The 12,664-nt window shown below is 44.3% G+C and overlaps 1 protein-coding gene and 1 long non-coding RNA gene across 2 annotated transcripts; both read right to left on the reverse strand.

Annotated features, from left to right (window-relative positions):
* Positions 1 to 735: 735 nt before the first annotated feature.
* LOC124661819 lies at positions 736 to 1,148 on the reverse strand. The gene is made up of 2 exons (XR_006990300.1): positions 1,006 to 1,148; positions 736 to 889 (listed from the first exon to the last, which is right to left on the reverse strand). It is a non-coding gene; the product is annotated as an uncharacterized LOC124661819 (long non-coding RNA).
* Positions 1,149 to 1,228: 80 nt separating this feature from the next.
* On the reverse strand, positions 1,229 to 7,868 carry LOC124664330 (LEAF RUST 10 DISEASE-RESISTANCE LOCUS RECEPTOR-LIKE PROTEIN KINASE-like 2.1). Its single transcript, XM_047201874.1, has 4 exons — positions 7,226 to 7,868; positions 6,069 to 6,104; positions 5,430 to 5,453; positions 1,229 to 2,283 (listed from the first exon to the last, which is right to left on the reverse strand). The coding sequence occupies exons 1-4, from the start codon at positions 7,866 to 7,868 to the stop codon at positions 1,229 to 1,231; spliced, it is 1,758 nt and encodes a 585-aa protein (XP_047057830.1).
* Positions 7,869 to 12,664: the final 4,796 nt, after the last annotated feature.

The following is a 12,664-nucleotide window of genomic DNA, read 5'->3' on the forward strand; positions in this document are numbered from 1 at the left end:
GAATAATTGGATAAAAAGAGAAAAAAAGGTTTTCTTTAACCGAAATCTCCCGAACTTCGATGAAATTTCATTGGAAATGAGAACCCAGACACAGATTTCGAGAGGAAAATGTCCTTCCAACGAAAAGAACAGAGGAAAGGTGAATGGATGAACAAGAACGGGCTTTAAGGACAAACTGGGCTACTTGGTTGTTGCCTGGGTTTGACCAATCTGTAGAGTTTGTTTGGGCTCGGGCCTCTGGGCAGGCCTATAGCCCAAGCCTGCCGGCGTTCATCGGCGTGGATTCCTGTTACGCCGCCGCCCCCGATTTCCCCGTGCCATCTCCCACCGCGCTCGTCCCCGTGCCGGCGGCGATGCAGCCTCCAGCCATAGGGGAATCGCCGAGCAACCGCTAGCCTCCAGTCCTGCAGACCCGGCGGTGCCGGTGCCGGCTAGGGTGGCGAATGCGGGGACACCGGAAGTACAGTGATGTTTCCTAGGGCGTAGCACAAACCTTCGTCGAGTATGGCCGAGGTCGCCGGCGCGGTGCGGTGCGCCCGTGAGGGAAGGAGCAGGCTCAGAGGAGGACAAGTATGTCTCTGCTTTCCAGCTTCATTCAGTGATTATTTGCCCCCCCTAGGAATTCGCTTAGATGGATACACTTTATGCATCCAGAAATTCTAGGGTCTTAATTAGAGACTGAATCTCCGCATCCATTAGAGGAAATTTGTACTAGTCTTCAAGGTATTGGTAGAATGGTAGTAATTGGTAGCTATCTGCCTCTGGCATTAGATCCAATGCCTTTCAAAATTTGGAACTTGGGAGAAAAAACTCATCGGGCACCTGAATTTTCCCTTTTCTTGTCCGTAAATTATGGATTCTGTGGTGCGGAGAACCTTGACTCTAGGTCCTACATACAGATAGAGTATGTTCTATGATACAGTACCGAATTTTGTCGCACTTATCAAATTCTGTATGTACTCTATTACAGGCCACCTTTATAAAGAGTTGGAAATAACTGTTCACCTTTTGGATTCACAAAGGGGTTATCAGCTTAAAGAGTTGGTGGTCGTTGTAGAATTTTTCGATTGCACACGGCTTATCTCGTCAGGTCTGGTAGAACTTGCACTTTGTACATCCAGATTATGAGCAGAACTTTCACTGGAATGAGAGATACGCACGTGGGTCAAGTTATTGCTAAACAGTAATTTCATAGAAAAATAAAGGAAACATATATGGGAGAAATATCTTACAGTAATTCACCGAAGTTCTGCTTTGGCGGCATGTCCAGATCATCTAAGCTTCGCTCAAACATTTCGAGAACTTTTGTTATAGTAGGGCGATACACAGGTAATACTTGTATGCACCACAAGCCAATTAAGATCATCTTTCTCGCGATTTCCTCAATTTCGTCTGTGACTGCACATGCTTGGAGTCCCTCATCTTGCGCTAAGTGGTCGTATATCCAATCAGGAACGTACTTCTCGCTGGATTTTTCAACAATTGATTTTACATTTCTCCTGCCTCCAACCATCTCCAGCAACATCATTCCATAACTATAAACATCTGACTTTGTTGAAACCACTCCAAAGGTTCGAGAGTGAACTTCTGGAGCGATGAATCCAATTGTTCCTCTAGCGCCATTCATTGATAGCTTGCTCTCCTTTGTATGACACAGTTTAGCTAGACCAAAATCAGCAATCTTTGGACTAAAATCCTTGTCTAGAAGGATATTTTGTGGTTTGATATCAAAATGAACAATCCGTGTGTTACAGCTATGGTGCAAGTATTCTAGGCCACGGGCAACCCCGATTGCTATCACATAGAGCCTCTGCCATCGTAAAATTTCTTTCGGGTTCTCTGAGTAAATGTACTCATCCAAGGAACCGTTGGGCATGTACTCATATATAAGCGCTCGTTTTGATCCCTCCAAACAAAACCCATGTAAGCTAACAACATTTACATGAGAGGTCCTGCCAATGCTCATAACCTCATTCACAAACTCGTCCCCATTTCCTTTGCAGTCATGCAAGAATTTCACAGCAACCAGACGGCCATCATGTAGTCTTCCTTTGAAAACCACACCATAACCACCTCTTCCGAGCTGATCACTGCGAGAAGACGTTATCTTCATTACCTCTGAGTACATGTATCTTTTTGGAGCTAGGGATCCATAAGTTACTAGCATAGCCTCGTAATTCCTTTCAGTGCTGCTGCTATTCTTTTTGCGAAGGAGAAGCCATATTCTTTTCCACTTTATTTGCCATATCAGCACATAAATACATGGAAAGAGCAAGGCTGCAGCTGATATCAAAGCTAAGATGGAAGCAGATGTTATTTCCTTTTGTAAATCAGAAGGTATAGTACAGTCATTATGATTCTCAATATCATGATTAGTTTAACTTCCTCATTAAAATTTACATGGTGGCAAAAGTAGCAACACGCTAAAAACCATATATTGATCAGTCTTGTATTAATTGGAGTAATTGTTTCAATTTTAATTATAGAGTAAACTTAAAAAATATTCTTAGAAAATCACTGATGAGGAACTACTGGCATTTAATGATTTAAATGGTGACATGTGAAAAGATGGTGTAAGTTCTAGCATACCTATCAGCAGTTTCTTTTTGCTCCTCTTGCTACCTGGAATATGACATAATATTGAATTTATAAAATCAGTACTGTCAAATAATAATACCATGTTGGTTATATGTTAAAAAAATATAAAGGCGGCATATAGGATTTTAAATACTTTGATGAAGAACTATATAAAAAGGTATATTGCAATAATGTGAAGAGCACAGACAGCATATCTGACTTTGTTTAAATACTAGTTTGATACAATAATACAAGTTATATGCCCGTACAATTGTCAAAAAACTACTCTTCCAGTGTTTGATGGGATGTATATGAAGCTCATTATCATGAACTCATTCTGAGTTCTGAAAATACGGTCATGGCTGAGTGCAGTTGTAGAGGAAGGAATGGTTGCTGGTTTTGGGGCTAATGGCGAACTTGACACCTCAGGTGGCTGTAGAAATTTTTTCGGTGGCATAATGGATACGTCTAGGATCTGGTACTTCCAGGAGTTCTTAAGTGAAGCCTTGCCTTGCCACATGGGATATGAAAGTCATGGTAGCAACACTTGGGCTGGTGCATGCCATGGAGTCAGAACGGGGATGCGATGCTGAGTTCCTGATTATGTCGCGAGTAGTAAAGCTAGCTGCTACCTGCAGGACTTGATAGTGAGCAGCTGCAGGGCAGCTATTGGAATTTCAAAGTGTGCAAACTATTTGATATGAGAAGGCAGAGCTGTTAACTGGAAGGATGGCTCAAGAGATTTTAGGACGAAGCTAAGGAGAGATTTTAGGACGAAGCTAAGGGAGGGGAAATGATATGAGAAGGCAGATATATTAACTGGTAGGTTCCCGACGACTTTGACTAGTCTTGTCAACGCCATGGCATTTCCACACCCACTAGGAAAGAGTGACATCCAAATTTCCGGGTCCATGTATAGTGTTTTGTTTCACTGTTGTCTACAGATAGTGTATGCAAAGTGATCAACGACAAAATGTATGATTGAGGTGGGAAGAGAATCGGCTGGTCCAGCAATAGTTTTTCAAAGAAAATAAATAGTTCAGCGGAACCCAAAGGACAGGTGTTGACAAATGAGGTACAAATGAATTGGCAATGAGTCACAGGCATGCATGGAGAGGATATATCGGAGATCAACTCACTGCACGTCACTGCAGGCGGTGCCTGGGAGCAGTTGGCAGCGAAGAAGAGCTCCCAGTTGGTGGCGCTGACGGTGAACGCGAGGCTGGTGGAAACGTTGAACAATCTGGCGTGGCAGACTGGCAGTGGTCGGCATTCGACACCTCCCAAGATGAGGTTGGCATGGAAGACCACGACGGAACGGTCGCCGTAGCGAATGTCGAGGAGACGGACGTAGGACTCATCCAGGCTCCGGTCGGTGGCGCCCATGGGGTCGTTGCTACATGTGATGCCAGTATGGATGGTTGCATCCACGCAGCCAGAACGGCTACATGATGGTCAGGTTGCCGCACGACGCCGGTGTCCAGCGGATGCATTGTGCTGTTGGAAAGGAGTTTTTTTTTTTGTGTGGCATTTTACGATGGGAATGGGACTAGACCGAAACTATGCAAGTGGGTGAAGAGAGACCAGCCGTCATTTGGGGACACTTGATTTAAATTTGGTCAGCGGTTAAAGTTAGAACTTCCGAAGATGGGACTGAAGAAAGAAGGAACTTCAGAAGATGATATGGTGGCCATAGTTTTACTGAAAAATATTTTAGACATAGAAGATACACAAGTTATTATATATGCATATAAGAACCATACACATATAAGATGATATACTTGTCATAGTTTTATTTTGAAAATACTTTCTTCATAGAAGATACATAAAATCGAGCTTCGACGTCACATGAGTAGGCAAGGCGTTGGCGTAGAAGATGTCAAGTATTTGGAGCCTGTTCCTAGGCTCATAGTTCCCGAGTTACGGGATATCGCTGGTCCAGTGAACCTGGAACCCAAGCCCTGGAAGAGCCCAAAGACGAAGCGGCTGAGGAGCGCTTAATTAGGTGACGTTGTTGCATCTGAGCTAGAGACCTAGAAGGACAGGACCAACACGATGCATGGCTGACAGGGCTCCTCGGGACAGAAAGGGCACCCTATAGTCAGGCTACCACATTTCTTGGGTGAGCAGGCAGCGTTGGACGTTGGTGGAAGCCGGGGGAAGGAGGCGATCAGCAGCAAGAGGTGCTGGACCGGCATGGTTGGGTTGAGGATTGGAAGTGAAGCCAGTGATTCCGTGGTACCTGAAAATGGAAAGACTAAGAAAGAGGGAACGAGACATCGGACAGTGAAGATGTGAGACTTTGGGGCAATCGACGGTGGCGGGAGATACTTGATAGGTCGTAGTTAGCGTGTGGGTCACCGTTCCCCACCGGCATGGTCGTGGTGGTGGCTTGTACAAAAAGCGTTTCCAAAAATGAGGCTCGAGGCTCGGCTCGGGAGGCTTGAGGCTCGGTTCGTTCGAGCAGCTAGACCTCGCTCTCACTCATCTCACTAGGGTCGCCGCCGCCACCCGTGCCCGCCGCCGCCACCGCCTCCCGCGTCGGCAACCACCGCCCTTATCTCCTTCTCCATGGCTCCCCTACCCCTGCTCCTCTTAATTTGATCCCTTAAGTCCCGCGAGGCGCAGGCCATCTATGGTTAGCGGCTGCCCTCCGCCCGCCGCGAGCGGCCCATCGGTCACCGGCCCTTCTCCCGCCGGCCTTCCGCCACATGTGTCCGGCACCGGTTGCCTACTCGTATCCTCCAATCAGACCACCACAAATCCCCACCACGGGCTGCTCCTTTTCTGATGGCTGAAGATGCATCCTGGACGGGAGCAAAACTGAATAATTAGATTCAATTAATCTCCACCAGCGGCTGAAAATGCAACCTGGGCTGGAGCGAAACTGAAAAATTAAAGTGAATGCTAATTTTGTTTTGTTTGGGAGCTACAGATTTTACTTGGCGGTTAACAGAGCAACACCGGCGGCCGCATGTTGTAATGTTGCGTTAGCTCTACTAGTATTTGTTGAACTAAGTGCATGCCTTGCTGACACTGCTTCCTATTGGACCAAGTGTATGCATTTGTCTGATGAACTTGTAATATATGTTATTCGTTATTGGTATTTTGTGGAACTTTTTATACAGATGTATTCATGCTAATTATTTTTCATAATTGTGAAAAAATATATTTTTAGCAAAGGTTATGGTGATTTTTTTTATTACATCGAATCTTTGAGCCGGCTTGTGAGTCTCATCGAGCGGCCTTGTCGAGCCTCGAGCCTTCATCAGAAGATTTAGGCTTGGCTTGTCTGACCTTCGAGCCGAGTCGAGCCTAAGCCGAGCCTTGTTGAGCCCGAGCCAAGCCTCAAGCCTTGAGCTTTGTGTCCACCCCTACTTGCACCCGCCACAGCCACAGCGATGGCTTACCGCCCACCATTAATTCCGCGGTCTGATAAGGAGGTTGAAGCTGGCAATAGTATCGCGATAAAAAATGGTTAGTTCGATGACTGAGCTTACCACTGCTAGTACCAGTGGCAGACGGCGGTTTCCATGTAAGGAGAAACCCGTCTCTGATGAGCTCCTGGTAGTCACTCGCATTCACCTGGCTGAGTTCGGCGGAGGTGTTCCGGTTCAGGACGTGGCATCTCCCAGGGTTGTTCAAGACATTAAGTTTTCCTAGATCAACGACATGCAAGCTTCCTTCCTCATAGTTGATGTCGAGGATCGCAAATCCATAGACTTCAGAGCTCCGTAGAATTGCAATGTTGTTGTTGTTGTTGTTGCAATAGACCTCGAAGTCCATGACACCACACAATCTTCATATCTCCATGTCAGCGAGCCACAATGGGGAGGAGATGGTGAGGTTGCCGCATGTCTTAGTCGAGCAGCCATCCGCTTGCTCCTCAGCCGCTACGATGGCGAGCGGTGGCCACCAGGCCAAAAAGAACCAGGATCTCAGAGCCATGGCAGGACAACTTTTGGAATTTCTTCCTAGTGATCAGGGTGCTGGGTCTGGCCGCTTGGGGAGATAGAAGTAAGAGAAAGACTCTGCTAGTGAGCTTAGCGCTGGGCTACCATCGTCCACAAGAAAGATTTTGCAAGAGAATGCACAGTTCTGCAGAACCCAATGGACCATTCCACCGAGAGATTAGTCAAAGTAGTGACGGAATCAGGTCTCGCTCGATCCTTGTCTAGTTCTTAATAGACCAATTATTTCCACTGATCATATGGACTTCTTGACCAGCTGAAATCTTGACAAGGCATTTGTTTTTTGCGATTTGCCATTTTTTTAGGAAAAAATCTTTTAAAACGATCCAGGCCTATTGAAATAATGTTTTGAATTTCAGCCACACCTTGACATATTTGGTTTTTCAAAGCAAAGAGATGGAATGAAGAGGACAGGAAGAAGATGGCTCTTTTTTAAGGGTTTTGCTAAATTCACAGTCGACGGAGAATTAACTGACTGCTAAACCGTAGGATTGTGTCATGATAACATAGATTTGACTAGTTGCACTTGCACATGGATGACATTACCTTTAATTCTCAGTCGACTTGAGAGTTAGTCATACCCCTTTTTGAACTTAAATCGGAGATGCTCTTTTCAATCCATAAATAAGTTATATGGAAAAGAAATCGAACAAAAAAAAGCTTACCACTACCAAGATGAGGGGGGTCCCAAGTCAAGAGGAAGCCATCGCTGACGAGCTGCTCGTAGTCCCTCGCATTCGCCTTCCCTGACGAGCCCAGCACCGGGATGACGGTAGAGTCACACCCCTCGAAGCTGGTGTAGCCGCTCGTCTCATCATAGAACCCTCCCGCGGAGACAAACACGTCACTCTTATTGACGCATCTCGTCTCCACAAGCGTCCCATCCTGACGCGCCACTCCTGCTGCTTTTTTTGTGCAGTTGTAGAAGACGAGGTTCAGGTTGGCAGGGCTGATCTTGAATGGGGGTCTCAGCTTCACGGAGGTGTTCCACCTTGGGACATGGCAGCTGTTGTAGTCGCGCAACTGGGTCAGCTCGTATAGATCGACGACGCGCAGACTCCGTTCCTCGTAAGACATGGTGAGGATTGCAAACCGCGGTCCACGTAGAACTGGAGTACTGTTGAGGCAATCGACCTCAAAGTCCAAGGAAGCACATGATCTTCCCGTCTCCATGTCAGAGAGCCCGAATGGGTAGGAGATGTTGAGGTTGCCGCATCTCTTGGACGAGATGGAGCAGCCATCCATCTGCGCCTCAACCACCGTGACGACGAGGGTCAGCGGTAGACACCAGGCACAGAAGATCCAGTAGCTAGGAGCCATGGCAGCACAGGATTTGAATTTGTTTGGTAGCTAGCGGGGTGCTGGGCCTTGCGGCCTTGGGAGATAGAAATAAGAGACTGAACGGGCTTGCTTGGCTATCTTCGGCAGTTCGGCCGCACGTCCTGGGGGACGGTCTTCACACGGGGGCATGGAACTATCTTGTTGACTGGTTTTGGGATCGGATGATTTTTCTACAGCTAGACAGCCCAGTACACAAGTCTCCGCCAGTGATGTTATGGTGTTATGTGGCGGTGAAACCAAGGGACGAGTCTTGACAAATGGAGTGTGAGCGACGCGATGTGACTGCCTGACAATGGGCTAAAGATTGACCGAGTGTGGTCCACAAAGAGTAGCGCCATGGTACGTTCCTTTCCTATATATCTTTCTCAGCAATTTAATGTTTTGAATCAGTGTTTCGAATTTCTTTACACGATAAATTGTTACAGAACTGCAAGCCATGAGTAAATGGTCATCCGTCGGGCTGAGCCGTGACTGTCGACACTTTATTCAACACTTGAGAGCAAAGGAAAGGATAAGAGAAAGAGAAATGGTTGCTTTTTTTTAAAACTCCTATTGATGATGCTCTTCTCAATGATTGAGTTTGATCAATAGAAACATTTCGAACGACTGCGCTTGCCACTAACAAGTACCCCGGCTCGTCCTAGATGGGAACATGATTTGGTGATTTCACGGGTGAGTGAACTTACGTGCAAGGGGTAGAGGAAGGTCATCCCATGTCACGAGGAAGCCGTCGCCGATGAGCTCCACTAGTAGAAAAAGAGGCTTCCGTCCACCCCCATTAGTCCCGGAAATATTCGAACCGCGACTAAAGGGGGCTTTAGTCGCGGTTCGGGAGGCGACCCGCGACTAATGCTCCATCCGCAACGAAGAGTACCCCTTTAGTCGCGGTTGGTAACACCAACCGGGACTAAAGGGCTATGGAGGGATGCGGCCGGCGGAAAAACCTTTAGTCGCGGTTGGGGACACCAACCGCGACTAAAGGGGTCCCCACCCGCGACTAAAGGTTTTTTCGAGTTTTTTTACTCCCACGCACCCTGCACCCCCCCCCCGGTGGATCGCCTTTTTTTGGTTTGTAAAATACAAAAGAAAATGATAGAAAATTCAAAAAAAAATTTGTTTTCAGATTCTTGTATGTTATGCAACCTACTATTCGGAGAAATTAAGAAATTCGAATTTCCACTTTTTTTGCAAAAAAAGTTTAAAAAATGGTAAAACCGCAATAACTTTTGCATACGACGTCGAAAAAAAACGTATAATATATCAAAAAAATCATGGGAAAAAGTTACATCCGAATTAAGCACTATGCACGGATGAAGATTCTTGATGGCTTCAACTAGTCAAACAATCACGCACAGCAATGATTAGAATGACTTGAATCAAACGGTGTCCCAAATAAGATATAGAGATATGTATTTGAGGAAAAAGCGCACCAAGAATTTCTTACTCAAACAAGAACTCATAAGATGAGCAATAAAATCTTTTTAATAAAAGAGGAGCTTGTTTGAGCAAACATGCCACTTAGGAACAAGATAATTAAGAGTATCAACTATAAGTGGCAAAACCTCATATATTCACATTTCCTAGGTTTGTGATATGTACAAAACATATTACTCCCCCATAATGTGATAAAGTATTTCTTCAAATCAAGAGGCAATTAAAATCGACTAGAGATGGTTAATGGGCATTTAGAATTTGAATTTCTCATGAGTACGACACACCACATAGTAACTAGATAATCTTGCAATATCAATACTAAGTGGTGGTACCCATGTACACACATTTTAAAGAAAGAGAGATGCACAATGCATATCACTCCCCCAAAATGGGATGTTCCATTAATCACTCAAAGAGAGCCAAATAAGATGTCATCAAGATGCATTAGGCTCAAAACAATACACAAGTAGATGATGAGTCAAACAAACATACTTGAATACACAAGATAGGTAAGTAAGACACAACACCTACAAACACATATTTGGTAGAAAACCAAACATGCAAAGGGGCAAGTAACTTACAATAAATATGATGAGTTGAAGTATAAGTTACCGCTAGGAGGAACATTGAATATAAGATATAGATGATAAACCTTATGACTTGGCTTGATAAAGATATAATATATGAAGATCCCTTAATTCTTCATGAAGTAGCCAAGTCTCCAATGCCCTCCACATGCACCTATTGATCTAGTTTGAGCTTGTTGGTCCCCAACTAAGTTGGGTCCTAAAAGGTTAGTCACAATAGGCTTGGCAACCCAAATGGTTCTTTTCTTGAAACCACTTTGAGTTCCAACAAACTTGGCAAACACATTACCATCCTTATCCTTCCCTAGAGAATAATCATCATCAACAATTATAGGGTTAGATAAGGTACCACTTAAACATGAAGAAGCAAGGTGCCCCTTCTCACGGCATAAGTAGCAAGTGTTCCCCTTTCTCTTCTTTATTGATTTCTTCTCTTGGGGAACAATATCTTGATTCTTCTTGGGAAGTGGCCTATCTTCAACTTGAGGTCGAGCTTGACCTTGACCTTGACCTTGTGGCCGTTTCCCTTGTTGCTTCTCACTTAAGTGCTTCTTCTTCTTCAATGGGCATGATCTAATATGATGCCCTTCAACCTTGCACTTGAAGCAAACAATCTTGGCCGAATCCTTGACTTTGTCTTGGCCCTTGTTCTTGTTGCTCTTGCTCTTGGACTTGTTCTTGTTATTGGAGTTAAATCCAAGTCCACTCTTATCATTGGGGGATTGTTGCACACTCAACATCTTGTCAAGTGCGGATTTCCCTTCATGACGCTTTTCCAAGTCTTTCTTCAAGGAAAGGACTTGGGCCTTGAGCTCTTCGATTTCCTCTACATGGTTAGTAGAAATACAAGTACTAGAGGAAGTAGAAGCTTCATTGTTAGAGCAACAAGGAAAAGCAAGTAATCCAACACAAGGTGTATCACTAGTTTGACTAGATGGATAACTAGGACTAGCACATGGCAATATAGCATTTTGAGTTGAGGTTGTGCTAATGTCCAAATGAGGCTCACAAGATATTACTTTAGTGATACTTGCCTCATGAGCTAACTTTAGCCCATCATAGGAGATTAGAAGATCATCATGAGAGACCGAGAGCTTTTTATGACTTTCTTCCAATTCCCTATAATTGCTATTTAGCAACTCAAGTTGAGCCCTTAGCTCAACATTCTCCTCTAAGGTAGATGCTTCACAAGAAGTAGAGTTAGTAGCACAAGCATCATCAATAGATTTTTCATTTTCAAGCTCATAGGATTCAATTTTTTGTGTGAGCATAAAATTAGTATGCTTCTCATCTTTTAGCTCTTGCTTGAGGAGATTGAATCTCATTTTCCCATTTTCAACATGGGACTCCAACTCCACTATGGTTTCCTTGTATTTATTCATGGTTTCCATAGAGTGTTCGAGACTAGCACGAGCTTCTTTATTACCACGAAGAGAAGCATATACAAGCCCCATCTCATGCACCAAAGCATTATATTCTTCATCATTATCATCATCATCACTCTCCTCATTAGAGGATGTGTTAGGAGTCAAAGTAGGAGATACCTTTGATCCATTTGCCATAAGGCACATGTGCATACCGGAGGATGAAGATGAGGATATTCTTGAATCCCCGTTTGAAATCATGTCTTGATCCATAGAGTGTTCGGTTTCCTCTACATTGTTAGTCAACAAACCACTAGAGGAAATAGAAGCATTTTGATTATGGCAACAAGACAAGGCATGCATATCATCATGAGATTTATGTAGGGAGTTTATACATGATATGCAAGGACTATCAACACTAGCATGTAAGACATTTTTGGTGCTAGATGTGTCTAGGTCCAAAGATGAAACATTGCAATGGGATATAGATGAAGGATCACAAATAGTGAGCACAATATCAACATTACAATTTCCATCACCACTCACCATGTCATTACCTTGTGTCTTGCAACACGTTGGTGAAGTGGAAGAAGATGATAAATCATCACGGCCGGGGGTGGAAGCAACTTGGAGCTCTTCATGATGTGAAGGGGAAGAGAGCTCCTCGGAGACAACACCGACCAAATGAGAAATGGATCCACCAAACATTTCTTTAAGCTTGATCCACATCTCATGAGACGACTTTCGCATTATATATATCAAGAACCTACGAAAATCTGGTCTCAAGGAGAATAAAAGCTCATTAGATACTTGAGCTTCAAGATGTAAGTTTTTCTCATCCTCTAAAGATAGATTTTGAGGATCCATCGGAGGAGAAAAACCTACATCTAGAAATTGCTCAATATTTGGACACAAGGTCCGAAGATTACAAAGCAAGCAATTTCGCCACAAAAGATAATTTGTGCCTTCAAAGATAATTGTGTCATTGTGCACTATATTACTAGCCGACATCTTTACTCTCAACGCGGTGAAGCCTTAAACAAGGAGAGACCTTGCTCTGATACCAATTGAAAGATCGAGATGTCGCCTAGAGGGGGGGGTGAATAGGCAATTAAAAACTCTTACGGATTGGTCTTGTAAGAATGCGAAATTAAACTAACGTTTAGATTACAAGCACAAACCCTAAATATGCTAAGCTCAACTAAGTGTAACAATAACAACTAGAGCTAAGCAAGATAGGCACAAGATATATGTACCACACAAGTGATAGCAAGATATATGTACTTCAAGCATGATGGCTATCACAAGGAAAGAGAGCTCGGGTATAGAAATAACCGAGGCACGCGAAGACGAGGATGTATTCCCGTGTTCCCTTCCTTTGCAAGAAGGT

The sequence above is a fragment of the Lolium rigidum genome, chromosome 6 (genome assembly GCF_022539505.1).
Source record: "Lolium rigidum isolate FL_2022 chromosome 6, APGP_CSIRO_Lrig_0.1, whole genome shotgun sequence".
Lineage (NCBI taxonomy): Eukaryota > Viridiplantae > Streptophyta > Magnoliopsida > Poales > Poaceae > Lolium > Lolium rigidum.

What these genes read in the sequence shown, in the direction of transcription:
- LOC124664330 (XM_047201874.1), bottom strand. Translation starts at nt 7,868, where the DNA reads ATGGCTCCTAGCTACTGGATCTTCTGTGCCTGGTGTCTACCGCTGACC. An exon ending in CTTGACTTGGGACCCCCCTC is followed by an intron (nt 6,105 to 7,225) that starts ATCTTGGTAGTG and finishes TTACATGGAAAC; the next exon opens with CGCCGTCTGCCACTGGTACT. An exon ending in TACTAGCAGTGGTAAGCTCA is followed by an intron (nt 5,454 to 6,068) that starts GTCATCGAACTA and finishes GTTTCGCTCCAG; the next exon opens with CCCAGGTTGCATTTTCAGCC.